Here is a 14,362-nt window from a genome sequence, read left to right as displayed (position 1 = left end):
GGTCCTGAGCCATGACAAAATTTTCACTGCTCTTTTCTTAGGAAAAATTGTTCGTTTTTTAAAATTGTCACCTTTTCTTAGTGTTAAAAAATATTTTTATGAAATGATGGTTATGGAATGTGGTAATTGTTTTCTTTCTCTAGATGTCCTTATTTGGACAAATGAAAAATTGGCATACTTTTTTTTGGTACCAGATATGTTGACATTTCACTGGTCTGTGAAATCCCAAAGTTTCCCAAATGGATTTGACATGGATTTATTGTTCTAAGAAGGGAGTTGTTGCAAGTAAAAGGAAGTGTTATCTCCAACAATACTGTGGCTTAAAGAACAAAGGATTTATTTCTCTCTTACACAACAGATCTGAGGTGGGTAGGCCAAGTCAGAGCACAGTTTTACTCCATATAGTAATCCAGGACTTCACTTTCTTCCGTGGTGTTATTCCAGCATACTCAGAGCCTTGACATTGCCTTAGGGTGTGTTGCCTTGGGTTTCAGCTGGCAGGAACAGAAAGAAGTAGTAATATCTTAAGACCTAAACCAGGAAGTAGCACATGCACTTTGGCTCTAATTCTATCAATGAGAACGTGGCCAAACGCAATTACAAGGCGGGAAATGCAATATTGGTGTGTGTCCTGAAAGAAGAGAAACAGGTATTTTGGTGGAATATTAACAGTCTGGACCACATATCCCATTAAAAGGTAGTTGTTTGCACCTTAGTTGGTTTGGCTCAGAGAATAGAGTGTAGGCCCTGTGGACTAAAGGGTGTCCCAGGTTCGATTCTGGCAAAGGGCACATGCCTGGGTTGTGGGCTAGATCCCTCCCACCCCCCAGTGGGAGGCGTGCAGAAGGCAGCCAACCAATGCTTCTATCTCATCACTGATGTGTCTATCTCTCTCTCTCCCTCCCTCTCTGAAATCAATAAAAATATGTGACCATTCTACAATGTGAGCAGACACAAGATTTTGCTGTGATGTTGCTAGTGTTTTGAACTATGTTTAGCCTCCAGCTCTCTTACTATAACTTAAGGTCACTTTTAATATCAGATTTAAAACAAAATAAAATAATTTAAAAATAATCAGAGCAGGGATTTCCAAGGAGTGACTTCAGTTAGCCCTTGACTTATTTTGCATGCCTTTTTTAAAAGATAGGATTATTATTATTGTAATATATATTTATTGATTTCAAAGAGAAAGGGAGAGGGAGAGAGATAGAAACATCAATGATGAGAATCATTGATTGGCTGCCTCCTGTGTACTCCACACTAGGGATTGAGCCCCAAACCAGGCATGTGCCCTGGGAATCAAACCATGACCTCCTGGTTCATAGGTCCACGTTCAACCACTCAGCTATGCCGGCTGGGCTATTGTTATTTTTAATCCTCACCTGAGGACATGCTTAGAGAGAGGAAGGGAGAGAGAAACATCGATGTGAGAGAGAAACATCAATTTGGTTGTCTTCTGCACGTGTCCCTACTGGGGATCGAACCTGAGACCCAGATATGTGCCCTTACCAGGAATCAAACCAGCAACCTTTCAGTGCACAGGATTATGGTCAACTAACTGAGCCACTCTGACCAGGCTAAAGATAGGATTTTTAAATTAAAGTTTAACATATATTCACAAACCGTAAGTATAGCTCAATACATTTTACAAAGTGAGCATGCAGATGTAACCTCCACCAGATTATGACGAAGAGCAATATGGGCATCCCAGAAGTCTCCATGCCTGTCCTCAGTAATTCTACCACCCCACCCAACCCACCCAGTAATTATGTCTCTTCACCCCACCCTACAAAGATAACCTCTATTCAGAGCTCCATCAGCATATATTACTTTTGTCTATTTCTGAACATTATCTAAATGAAATTATGAATATGTATTTATTTCTGGCTGGCTTTTTGCTCAATGTTTGTGAGGTTATCAACATTGCTGTATGCAACAATAGTTTGTTCTAATTTCTGTGTAGTGCTCCATTATTTGGGTGTATTAGTCAGGGTTCTCCGAGAAACAGAATCAACAGGCTATATATAGGAAGATATTTATTATGAGGAATTGGCTCATGTGAGAACACTCACAATCTGCTTTCTGCATTCTGGAGAGGGTCCCTGGAAAGCTGGTGGTGTAATTCTAGTTCACTACCAGGGGAGCTGATGGTGAAAACCCCAGTCCAAAAGCGGGAGAAAACCAATGTCCCAGCTCAAACAGGAAGGTAGAAAGCAAAATGGGAGAATTCCTCCTTTACGTGCCTTTTTGTTTTATTCAGGTGCTCCATGGATTGGATAATATCCACCCACTTTGGGAGGGCAATCTACTTTACTAAGTCCACCAATCCAAAGAGCAGAGAGCACTTTCATCCTAGGTCCTTTGTCTTCAAGCTGGTGCCCCGATTGGGGATCAAACCCGAAACCTAGGTATGTGCCCTGTCTGGGAATCAAATCCAAAAACTTTTTGGTATACACTCCAACCAACTGAGCCACCTGGCCAGGGCTGGGTAATTTTATTTTTAAAGAATGTTATTGAAGAAGAACTAGGAATGAGACAGGTCTGCCCAGGGAGGGTCTGGACCATGTAAACCATTTGCTCCTAAGTGTCCTTGGTTGGGAAGATAAAACCTTGTGATTCATTAACTGGCTGTAAATTGTTTAGCATTGTTTAATTATTTTGTTTCAGTTTTCTTTATTCCACTTGTCAAAGAATTTTCCAAGCTTCTTACATCCTGCCACAATATCTCATTTTAATTTTGATTTGAATTTCCCTAATGATTATTGATTTTGAGCATTTTTTCATGTCCTTATGGCCATGGAGAAATGTCTACTCAAGTTCCTTGCACATTACAAAATATTTTCATCATTGAGCTATAGGAGTTCTTTATATATTCTGTCTATTAATCCCTTAATCAGATACAACATTTGCAAATATTTTCTCCTTCTGCCTTCTAGATCAAGTTTACTAAAATACCTAATAATAATTGCCCTGGCCCATGTTCTCTCTCTTCTCTCTCTCTCTCTCTTCTCTCTTCTCTCTCTCTCTCTCTCTCTCTCTCTCTCTCTCTCTCTCTCTCTCTCTCTCTCTCTCTCTCTCTCTCTCTCTCTCTCTCTCTCTCTCTCTCTCTCTCTCTCTCTCTCTCTCTCCTCTCTCGCCACCACACACTCTCTTTCTAAAAATCAATGGGAAAAATGTCTTTGGGTGAGGATTATAAAAATAAAAAACACAATAAAAAAACCTAGTAATACATTTACCCTTGCTTCCTCACAGCATCCAATGTAGAGAAAAGCCCCTCTTAAATCTTTCCCAAATCACTTAGCACAAGACTAAAAACTATAATAAGTTCCTCTTAACACCTTAATTTAACATCCCCTGGGGTATGTTCTGCTTCATTGCAACCAGTCAAATTTATTTAACTGTAGGTGTATTCCTGGTGGTCTTTGATTGAAAGGCATTGTCACAGGTCAATCTCAGTTTCATCCCTATACAGTAGTAGGAAACAAAATTCCACACGTGTCTTTTCCATGTTTACGTTTTCAAATTTTATTTTTCTAAATATTAATTTTTATTGTATATATAAAAATGTCAGCCTTCCATGACCGAGACCAAACCTCAGATAGCTGAGAAACACTGACCTAAACGGCCTGCAACACTTCAACAATTTTAGGATGTGCTGCCCCAGCGTCTCTTTCAAAGAGGAACTACAATGCCCATAATTCCTCCAAACGCGTAAGCGACGTCTATTCGCCCGACTTTGCCGCGACGTCCTCTGGGGCATGTAGTGCTTGCATTCCGCCTCGCACTCTGCGCTCACCGGCATTTTTTCCGGTTTGGGGACGCACAGCACCAGAGGAAAGGTGATGTCTCTTGAGTCAAGACTAAAAACTGTGCTATGAGGGAAGGGTGAGCAACGCAACTGAGCCCATTGTGTCTGTCGTTGGGGATCAGGAGTAGCCTTCTGACCTACCGTTACCAGCTTTCGCGTGGATCCTTCTACAAAGTTGCAGGGCGTTGGAGGAAGTGTTTGCGGGCAAGTCGGGGTCAGGTAGCTGCGGTGGATTTTCTTTTTCCACCCAGCATGTTTTCAGGCCCGGGGCACAGGGTTCCACGGAGAAACCGAGGCCTTCTAGGTGGTTGGATATTTTTAGAGCGCGAAGATCCCGGGCCGGGGCTGAGCCCACGCCGGCCGACCCGAGAGACCACGTTTATTCGTTCAGCGCTGCTGTGTGCGGGGCGCGGAGCGTGCTGTCATTTGCGAAGGGTATCGCTATTTATCCTGCACGGAACCATCTGTACCAAACTGGGAACAAACTAAACCAGTTCGCAGATGGTACCTATCTCTCACTTATAGCCCCAAGGCCCTCCTTTGGTTAGATGTCTTCCCCAAGGTTACTTGTTGGGGAAGAGCTGGAGACTTGTCCCTGGTATTGTAACCATGGAGTTGCTTCCACTTTCAATTGTGGAGAGATGGGGGAATCTTGAAGATAACTTGGCTTTTTGTGCAGAGTTTTCCGAGTTGTGTTTGGCCCAGGTGGCCCTGGGGTCCGGTTGCTGTACTGATGGCCACACAAGTAGCCAATACTTTTTCTTACCGTTTTTTTTTTTTGTGAGCTTGGCATAGTCCCAGAGAGGAGTCTGAGTACACGTTTAGTGTTGGGTTGTTAGTGTAATGAGGAGTTCAAGTTGAAAGAGTCGGAATAATGGGTATGATTGTCCCAGCTTCACTAGTACTAGAGTAGTTTTTAAATCCTTTTCAACCTAGCTTTTCTTATCTGTAAAATGCAAACGACAATATCTACCTGGCAGGTCCAGAAAATTTAATGGCATAATATATTTTAAAAGTCCCTTTTAGGATGTTGCAGAAGTATTAGATGATGTGATTTTAGCCCTAGCTTTAAAACCATTGTTTCTTAACTAGAAATATAAACAGTTATGTTTTAATTATTTTTTAAAATTGATTCTACAGAGAGAAGGAGGGAAGGAAAGAAGAGAAACATTGATTTGTTATTCCACTTATTTATGCACTCATTGGGTTAGTTCTTTTTTAAAAAAATTCTTTCTTGTTGAAAGTATTACATATATCTCTTATATGAGCCCTCAACCTTGGCGTATCCGGACAACACTCTAACTAACTGAGCTACCCGGCAAGGCCTATAATATATTTTTAAAACAAATTATTTTTCATAATTATCTTTAGTTCATTTATTGCTTCACCATATCTTGTTACATCACTTGTTTTTTTTTTTTCATATTTTCTGATTGGACCTTTAATCATCTTGCTTATTGGTTAAAACCTATATCTAAGGTCAAAAATGACTAAATTGTTTGAGTTACTTTGGGGCACCAGGAGAAAGAAGCAAGAAATTATCCTGAAAGCAAGTATACCAGAGACTTATCCTTCTGAATTTTTTTTTTTTAATTATGGCTCTGAATTAGTGGTTACTCTTTGTAGAAACTGTAAAGGTGATATATTTATTTATTGCAGTTTTACTCTCTCTCTTTTTTTTTTTAATCTTCACCCGAGGACAATGTTTAGGAAGGGAGAGAGAGAAACATCAGTGTAAGAAAGAAACATCTATTGGTTGCCTTCTGTATGCTCCCTGGATGGGGATCAAATCGTACATTCAGGTATGTGCCCTGACTGGGAATCAATCCAGCAACCCTTTTGTGCACAGGACAGTCCTCAACCACCTGAGCCACTAAGTCTGGACAACAATTTTACTCTTTTTTTTTTTTTTTAAATTTCTTTATTGATTAAGGTGTCACATATTTGTCCTCATCCCCCCATTCCCATCCCACACCCCTCCCCACGGATGCCCCCCCCCCCCTGTTGTCCTTAACCGTTGGATAGGCTCATATGCATGCACACAAGTCCTTTGGTTGATCTCTCCCCCCTCCTCCCAACCTCCCCTATCCTCCCTCTGAGGCCCGATAGTCCGATCGATGCCTCCTTGTTTCTGGTCCTGTTCTTGTTCCTCAGTCTATGTTGTTCATCATTTCCCCTAGATGAGCGAGATCATATGTCACTAGAGATATACTTATAAGAACTGAATGTGAGACGAGCAATAATAGTTATGCTGATAGACAAATGAATCAGTCTGTAGTGAGTTTCTTTCTGGACCAACAGTTCTTTTGAGACCCAATTTCAATGTCCACCAGTTCCAATTTTACTCTTTTATTTAAAAAAAAAAAAAAGTTCTGAATTTGAGACTTTCCCCTGTTGCTGTTATGGTTAAATTTGAAAACTTTATCTAAATGTTAGATGTAACAACATTTAAAAAATAATTTTAAGTTATAGTTGACATGCAATATTATTTTATTTTCAGGTGTACAATGTAGTGTTTTGACATTTATGTACCTTATGAAGTGATCACCACAATAACTTTAGTACCCGTCTGCCACCATATTATTGACTATATTTCCTAACAAACATTTTTTAAGTGGGATGCAGAAAGAAGCCTTGTTTTCTGGACATTCAGTTTTGGATCAAACCCTACTATCTAGTTTAGACTAAGAATAACATCTCTAGTTAGTGCAAAAAAACTTGTTACTTTAATTTGAATGTTGGAATTAGTTTGATATTAATCATATAAGTATAGCCATCTTAAACCAATTATTTTACAGAGGCTGTCTGTTGGAGTGGGACTTGGAGTCATCATAATGGAAGCAAAAAATATGAAGGAAAAACAGTTATTTTTATGCCAGCATGTTGTACCTGGCTACTAGTTGTAAATGGTTTTCTTTACCCACGAAAATTTGTGATGTGAATGAAAAAGCACCTTTTTTCTAGACTCATTGTTTACAAATATGCTTGCCCTAAGAGCTATTTGTTCATTCTCCTGGAGAGTGTTTCGTTTTCGACCCTTCGGTTGTGAACCATTAATTAGCCAGATGGATAAGTGTACAAATGAAGAGCAAGTATTTGATCTTATTGAAGAAAACAAAGCCATAATTTCAGAAGAGGAAGTGGGATGTGCATTTAATATACTTTGGCAGTTTCAGAGCCAGAAGACCGGCTTGTTGAAAAGTGTTGAATGTATCAGAAACCATCCCCAATTTCTTACTCTTTATAATTTAACTACAAACAAAATGGAATTTATGAATGATGATAACCTGGTGAATGTGTTGTACTGCATACAACAGTAAGTAATGTATTTTTAGATTTTATAGAAATGATTATATTTAATTTTCTAAATATCTCTTTAAAATGGAAAACTATATTTTTCTTATAGTTTTTCTGATCACCTAATATTTTAAAGATGTTTAGAGAATATTCTTTGATTGTGGTAATCATTTCACAATATTTTTATCTCAAAGCATCATGTGCAACCTCAATATATACAATATTTGTTAATCATCTATACTAATAAAAGGGTAATATGCTAATTAGACCAGACATCTTCCGGGCATCCTTCCGAAGTCCTTCCAGACAAAGCCACAGTGGAGGGGGCCGAGGCAGAGGTGGTTAGGGGCAACCAGGTTGGCAGGGGAAGGCAGTTAGGGACGACTAGGCCAGCAGGGAAGGGCTGTTAGGGGCAACCAGGTCAGTAGGGGAGGGCAGTTAGGGGCAACCAGGCCAGCAGGAGAGGACAGTTAGGGGCAACTAGGTCCACAGAGGAGGGCAGTTAGGGGTGATCAGGCAGGCAGGCAGGCAGAGGTGGTTAGGGGCAATCAGGCAGGCAGGCAGAGGCAGTTAGGGGTGATCAGGCTGGCAGGGGAGCAGTTAGGAGCCAGTAGTCCCAGATTGCGAGAGGGATGTCCGACTGCCAGCAGGATTGGGCCTACACCAGCAGTCGGACATCCCCCGAGGGCTCCCGGATTGGAGAGGGTGCAGGCTGGGCTTAGTAACACGCCCTCCCCTGTGCATGAATTTTGTGCACCGGGCCTCTAATACTTCACTAAAGCTGGGGGAAAATTTAAAAAGGAAAGAAACTACATTGTTTGCAAGGGAATCAAGCCTTCAGAAGAACTGAACTCCCTAAATAAAGGATTCAGCAGTTATATAAAGGGTAAGAAAGCACACAGAAGTTATAATTAGTCTGTTTGTTAGTCTCTGGTGGAAAAATAGTTTTCTCACAGGATTATCCAACTTGCAAGGGCTATTTAAGTAGCTACAGATGTTGACATTGCACAAAGCATAGATAGTTTTTATTAGGGAGTCAACATACAGCAAAGGGGTCTAAAACTTTACTTATATTGGGGATATGTGTAAGAATAAAAAAGAGTGGCTCTCCCTTGTTTTTGGTGGTCTTTCTCAGATTGCAAAGTTTTTTCTCCGAGGTACATGAAGAGAATATGTAATGATGAACTGGGCAAAATACCAGTTTTGCTTTCTCAGTGGTCATGTTAGTTTAGAAAATGCCGAACCAGACAAAATTAAACAGATCTTTATTGCAGGACTCTTCAGAGCCATTAATATGCCAGTGTATATTTGAATTCTGAGTGGGCATTTTCCAAACTTATTTAACCACAAAACATTGTGTTGAACTGATGTGTGTATCAGGCACAGAAGGAGAAATGCTGCTTGGTAATTTGCCTAAAAACTGCATTTCTATGTTTCCCTCAAGTCATCTATATATATAAAAGCCTAAGTGACTGTTACAACTGAACAGCCCGAACGACCGGTTGACCAGTCACTATGATGTGCACTGACCACCAAGGGACAGACGCTCAATGCAGGGGCTGCCCCCTGGTGGTCAGTGTGCTCCCACAGCCAACCTCCCATGGCCAGCCAACCTTCCCCAGTCCCTCCCCCTGCTGGCAGGCCCTGTCTGGCAACCAACTGGCTCAGCCCCAATTGGTACTGGGCGAGATGGCCCCAATAGGCCCTGGTCACTATGGCCAGGCCTAGGAACCCCACCCGGGCATGAATTTCGTGCAACGGGCCTCTAGTATTTTAATAAGGAAAGGATTTCAAGAGTAATGTAATTGTGTTTTCAAGATTTTTAAACAGGGATGTAGTTTGATTTTGCTTCATGACTCAACCTGAAATTCTTTGATTTTTAGGAGATAAAATAATATAGGCTTATTAACATTATAAAGAAGCTGAAATTGGTTAAAAAGAAAAACTTTTATACATACAATATATGGTATATGTCGCTTAATTACATGTGTAAAATGTCCATTGTTAGTAAAGATATACTGGAATAGGAATTCTTTTCTAAAAAATATATTTTTATTTAAAAAAAGCTTTACTGGAACAGGAACTCTTATATGTTGCTGGTAGTGTAATATGTGTTATGAACTTTATTACATTTTTATTTAAATTTTATTTTTCAATTACAGTTTATATTCTGTATTGTTTTGTGTTAGTTTCAGGTGTATAAGATAATGGTTAGACAGTGGTATACTTTACAAAGTGATTCCCCCGATATTTCAAGTGCCCACCTGGCATCATACATAGTCATTACAATATTATTAACTACATTCCTTATGTGTACTCTACATTCCTGTGACAATTAAAAAAATATTTTTATTGATTTCAGAGAGGAAGGGAGAGGGAAAGAGAGACAGAAACATCAATGATGAGAGAGAATCATTGATCAGCTGCCTCCTGCACGCCCCCTACTGGGGATAGAGCTTGAAACCTGGGCATGTACCCTGACCAGAATTGAACTGTGACCTCCTGGTTCATAGGTCAATGCTCAACCACTGAGCCACACCGGTGGAGCCCGTGACTATTTTGTAACTACCAATTTGTACTTCTTAATCCCCTCACCTTTTCATCCAGTCCCCCAGCTCCCCTCCTCTCTGGCAACCACCACTCTGTTCTCTGTATGTATGAGTCTGTTTCTATGTTGTTTGTTTCTGTTCTTTAGATTCCACATATGATATTTGTCTTTCTCTGACTGACTTATTTCACTTAGTATAATACTCTCTAGGTCCATCCATGGTATATATCATGAACTTTAAAACTACCCTTGGGGTGGAAAAAAAACTACCCTTGGATCCAATAATTTTGCTTCTGTAATTTATCCTAAAAGAGTGATATGAGATACATATAAAGATTCTTCTACATGGAAATTCATCTCAGCATCTATCTATATATATATATAAAAGGCTAAGTGACCGATCGTCCATTCATCTGACTGACTGACTGGCTGGTACATATGATACACACTGGCAATTTAAAAATAAATGTTGACTCATGCACTTCTTTATAGAGAAAGGGCGAATAGCAATATTAAAATATTTTGTATTTTAATTTTATACTATATTATATATACTATTTTGACATGTAATTTTCTGCAGTAATGTAATTACCACACAAATCTTTCTTCTAATTAATTTCCTTTCAATGTGCACGAATTTGTGCACCTGGCCACTAGTTGTTTATAATATTGAAAAACTAAAATTCAAATAGGTGACTGTTTAACCAAACGATATTATATTTACTTAATGGAATAATATACAATCATTAAAAATTATGTTGCCCTAGTTGGTTTGGCTTCGTGGATAGAGCTTTGGCCTGTGGACTGCAGGGTCCCAGGTTCAATTCCGGTCAAGGACACATGCCTGGTTGTGGACTTGATCCCCAGTAGGGGTGTGCCAGAGGCAGTGGGTCAATATTCTCTTTCATCATTGATGCTTCTCTCTCTCTCTCCCTCTTCCTTCCTCTCTAAAATCAATAAAAACATATTTAAAAAATTATGTTTTGAGTACTATGTAATAACTTACACAAATGTGTACAATATAAATTAACTAATTTAAAAAAGCAGGATATAGAAATGTTAAAGAAGTATGTATATTTCATGTGTGTAGAAAAAATAACTGAAGAGAAATATTCCAAATAAATGATGGTGGCTATTTATGAGTAGCAGAGTTATAATTGATTTTTATTACCCCATTACAATTTTTCTTTATTTTACAAACTTTATCCTATAGAAATATTTTTATAATCAGAGCAAAGTAATACAGGTTATGTGCACATTTATTTATTTATTTAATAATACATTTGTGTTGTTTTTTTAAAATATATTTTTATTGATTTCAGAGAGGAAGGAAGAGTGAGAGAGAGATAGAAACATCCATGATGAGAGAGAATCATGGATCGGCTGCCTCCTGCAAGTCCCCCACTAGGTATCAAGCCCACAACCCGGGCATGTGCCCTTGACTGGAATCAAACCTGGGACCTTTCAGTTTGCAGGTCGACGCTCTATCCAGTGAGCCAAACCGGCTAGGGCTATGTGCACTTTTAACATGAAATGCATCTTTGAGCATTTTTATTGTTCAGTGGAGGGCATTGAAACAAGCAGATAAAACGTTAACGGGATATGAGATAAAGTATAGATATATATTAGATTGTACTAAGAAATCAGAATACTGAAATGAAAGCGGACCAGAAATAAGGACTATTTAAGAGTATAATAACCTGCAGTTCACTTTTGCATTATAATTCATACTACATGTGTTTTTAATAATTTAAAAATGCATAGATATAGAAAATTATTTTCTCTTGTTTTTATTGAGGTTTGCTGTTGAGTCCCATGACCCACTAGTTGAAGCACTAGTGACAGAAGCATGGAGAAGACTGGAAAGGCAAGTACTCTGAGTTCTTCCCCTACGGTCAGGGTTATCTTTTTCAGGGTTAGCACAGTGAAATCTTGTAGGAAAAAAATGGGGAGTGTGTTTTTCCTTGAGGGAGAAAGAACAGTATTTCAAATGTTTCCTCTTTAAATTAAGAGTCAGGAACAATACTTACCTGGCAGGGGAGATACCATGATCACGAAGGTGGTTTTCCCAGGGCAAGGCTTATCCATTGCACTCTGGATGTGCTGACCCCTGCGATTTCCCCAAATGTGGGAAACTCGACTGCATAATTTGTGGTAGTGGGGGACTGCGTTCGCGCTCTCCCCTGGGAAAAAAAAAAAAAAAAAGAGTCAGGAACATACACAAACAATAGTATGGGGAATGCCTGGGGTGGGGCAGGGTTGGGTGGAGGGAGGCAAAAGGGATAAAATGGGAGACATCTGTAATTTGTTTCTGTCAACAATAAAACAAAAAGAGTAGGGAACATAATGTGCTTTTCCACATTTACACTTAATCCTATCTAATAAAAGAGTAATATGCAAACTGACTGTCACTCCACCACACAAGATAGCTGCCCCCCTATGGTCAAAGATGGCTGCCCCCATGTGGACACAAGATGACCACTACAAGATGCCTGCACGGGAGGGCAGTTGGGGGGGACCAGGCCTGCAGGGGAGGGCAGTTGGGGGCGACCAGGGCTGCAGGAGAGGGCAGTTGAGGGGGACTGGGCCTGCAGGGAAGGGCAGTTGAGGGGGACCAGGCCGGCAGGGGAGGGCATTTGGGGGGGACCAGGCCTGCAGGGGAGGTTAGTTGGGGGGGGACCAGGCCAGCAGGGGAGGGCAGTTAGGGGCAATCTGGACAGCAGGGGAGCAGTTAGGCATCAATCAGGCTGGCAGGGGAGTGGTTAGGGGGTGATCAGGCTGGCAGGCAGAAGCGGTTAGGGCAGTGATGGGCAACCTTTTGAGCTTGGTGTGTCAAACTTCGCCAAAAAACTGAGCATAACTCGGGTAGTGTGTCACTTTGAGGAAAAAACATTATTTCGCAAATGTTTCATCCTCAGGAGCAGCAAATGTTTCATCCTCGGCATGCGGCCGCCTCAGCAGCCGCGTGTCATCAGAAATGGCTACGTGTGTCAGTGCTGACACGCGTGTCATAGGTTCGCCATCACTGAGTTAGGGGCAACCAGGCAGGCAGGTGAGCAATTGAGAGCCAGCAGTCCTGGATTGTGAGGGGGATGTCCGACTGCCTGTTAAACGGGCAGTTGAACATCCCTCGAGGGGTCCCAGATTGGAGAGGGTGCAGGCTGGGCTGAGGGACACCCCTGCCCCCCGCCCCCATGCACGAATTTCGTGCACCGGGCTTCTAGTCAAACTATAAATAAGGTAGAGTCAGCTATTCATGGACTGGCATTTTTTTTAACTTTATTTTTATTGTTGACATTATTACAGGTGTCCCTATTTCCCCTTCCTCTCCTTTCCCCTTTGCCAACCTACACCCAGGTCCCCCTCAACCCCCCTTCCCTCTGGCCAGCACTACACTGTTGCCTGTCTATGGGTTATGCATATATGTTCTTTGGCTAATCCCTTCACCTTCTTTCATCCAGTCCCTCTTTCCCCCCTCTCCCCTGACAGCTGTCAGTCTGTTCTATGTATCCATGCTTCTGTTTCTATTTTATCTGTTTATTTTGTTCATTAGATCATGGACTGGCGTTTTTGAATTTTCTTTTCTGGAAGAGTTCTACTTCAGAAAGAATATTTTCTGAGTGATAGGCAGTTAATTAAAACCTAGATGTTCAAAGGACAACAGGGGGGTGGGGGCATGCGTGGGGAGGGGTGTGGGATGGGAATGGGGGAATGGGGACAAATATGTGATACCTTAATCAATAAAGAAATTAAAAAAAAAAACACAAACAAAAACAAAAAAAAACCCTAGATGTTCAGGAGCCATAAAAAGAGAAATAAGAAGATACCAGTTTACTAGAAAGGAAAACACTTTAACAGCATCTGTAGGAACTTGCCTATCTCTCTTTTTTTATGGAGAGGCAATGAGCAGAGTTCATCAGTGACTTAGAAGCTTTCAGGTCCATTGCTGCAAATATTATCAATTCAGATTTATTTCCTAAACTACAAACTCATCTATTTTCTTTCTTTCTTTTTTTTTTTTTTTTGTTAATCCTCACCTGAGGATATTTTTCCTTTGATTTTTTTAGAGAGCATAGAAGAGAGAGGGAAAGACAGAGAGAAACATTGATGGGAGAGGAACACATCAATTGGTTGCCTCCTGCATGTATTTCCACCAGGGCCCGGGTCGGGGAGGAGCCTGCAATCAAGGTACGTGTCCTTGACCAGAATCAAACCCGGGACCCTTTGGTCCACAGGCCGACGCTCTATTCACTGAGCAAAACTGGCTAGGGCCAAACTCTGTTATTTTCATCATGTTGTTATAATCAATAATCATCTAAAAAATGTGAAATTTATTCAGGGTATTCTTGAATATTGAGGAGTTTATACAATTTATATTATACAAGAGTATATGAGAATTCTCCATTTATAAGAGAGCTGAGAGAATAACAAAGCTCATTTTGGCAAATCTTCACTGAGGATCAAGCTGGCAACCTGGACATGTGTCCTGACCAGGAATTGAACGGTGACCTCCTGGTTCATAGGTCGAAGCTCAACACCTATGGTTGAGCCACACCAACCGGGCAGCATGGGTTACTTTAAAAATAACAAATAACATTTTAGAAAAATTCATTTTAAAGTAGTAATGTATTAGTAATATAATAATATTTTTATAATTTTTTATTTTACAACTGTTTTTTATGTGTTTTAAGAGGAAGTAAATACTAATG

The 14,362-nt window shown here is 40.4% G+C and overlaps 1 protein-coding gene and 1 non-coding gene across 2 annotated transcripts in view; both read left to right on the top strand.

Moving 5' to 3' along the window:
- Positions 1–3,821: 3,821 nt before the first annotated feature.
- FASTKD1 (FAST kinase domains 1) overlaps positions 3,822–14,362 on the top strand; it is a 31,826-nt gene continuing 21,285 nt past the window's right edge. Inside the window, exons 1-3 of the mRNA XM_028141052.2 lie at positions 3,822–3,885; positions 6,607–7,124; positions 11,452–11,520. Of these exons, the coding sequence (XP_027996853.2) occupies positions 6,790–7,124; positions 11,452–11,520 (404 nt within the window). The 5' untranslated portion in view covers positions 3,822–3,885; positions 6,607–6,789. The remainder of the gene's footprint in view (positions 3,886–6,606; positions 7,125–11,451; positions 11,521–14,362) is intronic.
- Positions 11,676–11,839, top strand: LOC129150824 (U1 spliceosomal RNA). Its single transcript, XR_008557569.1, has one exon. It is a non-coding gene; the product is annotated as a U1 spliceosomal RNA (small nuclear RNA).

The sequence above is a fragment of the Eptesicus fuscus genome, chromosome 11 (assembly GCF_027574615.1).
Source record: "Eptesicus fuscus isolate TK198812 chromosome 11, DD_ASM_mEF_20220401, whole genome shotgun sequence".
In the NCBI taxonomy this organism is placed as follows: Eukaryota; Metazoa; Chordata; class Mammalia; order Chiroptera; family Vespertilionidae; genus Eptesicus; species Eptesicus fuscus.
This window is presented reverse-complemented; position numbering and strand designations above follow the sequence as displayed.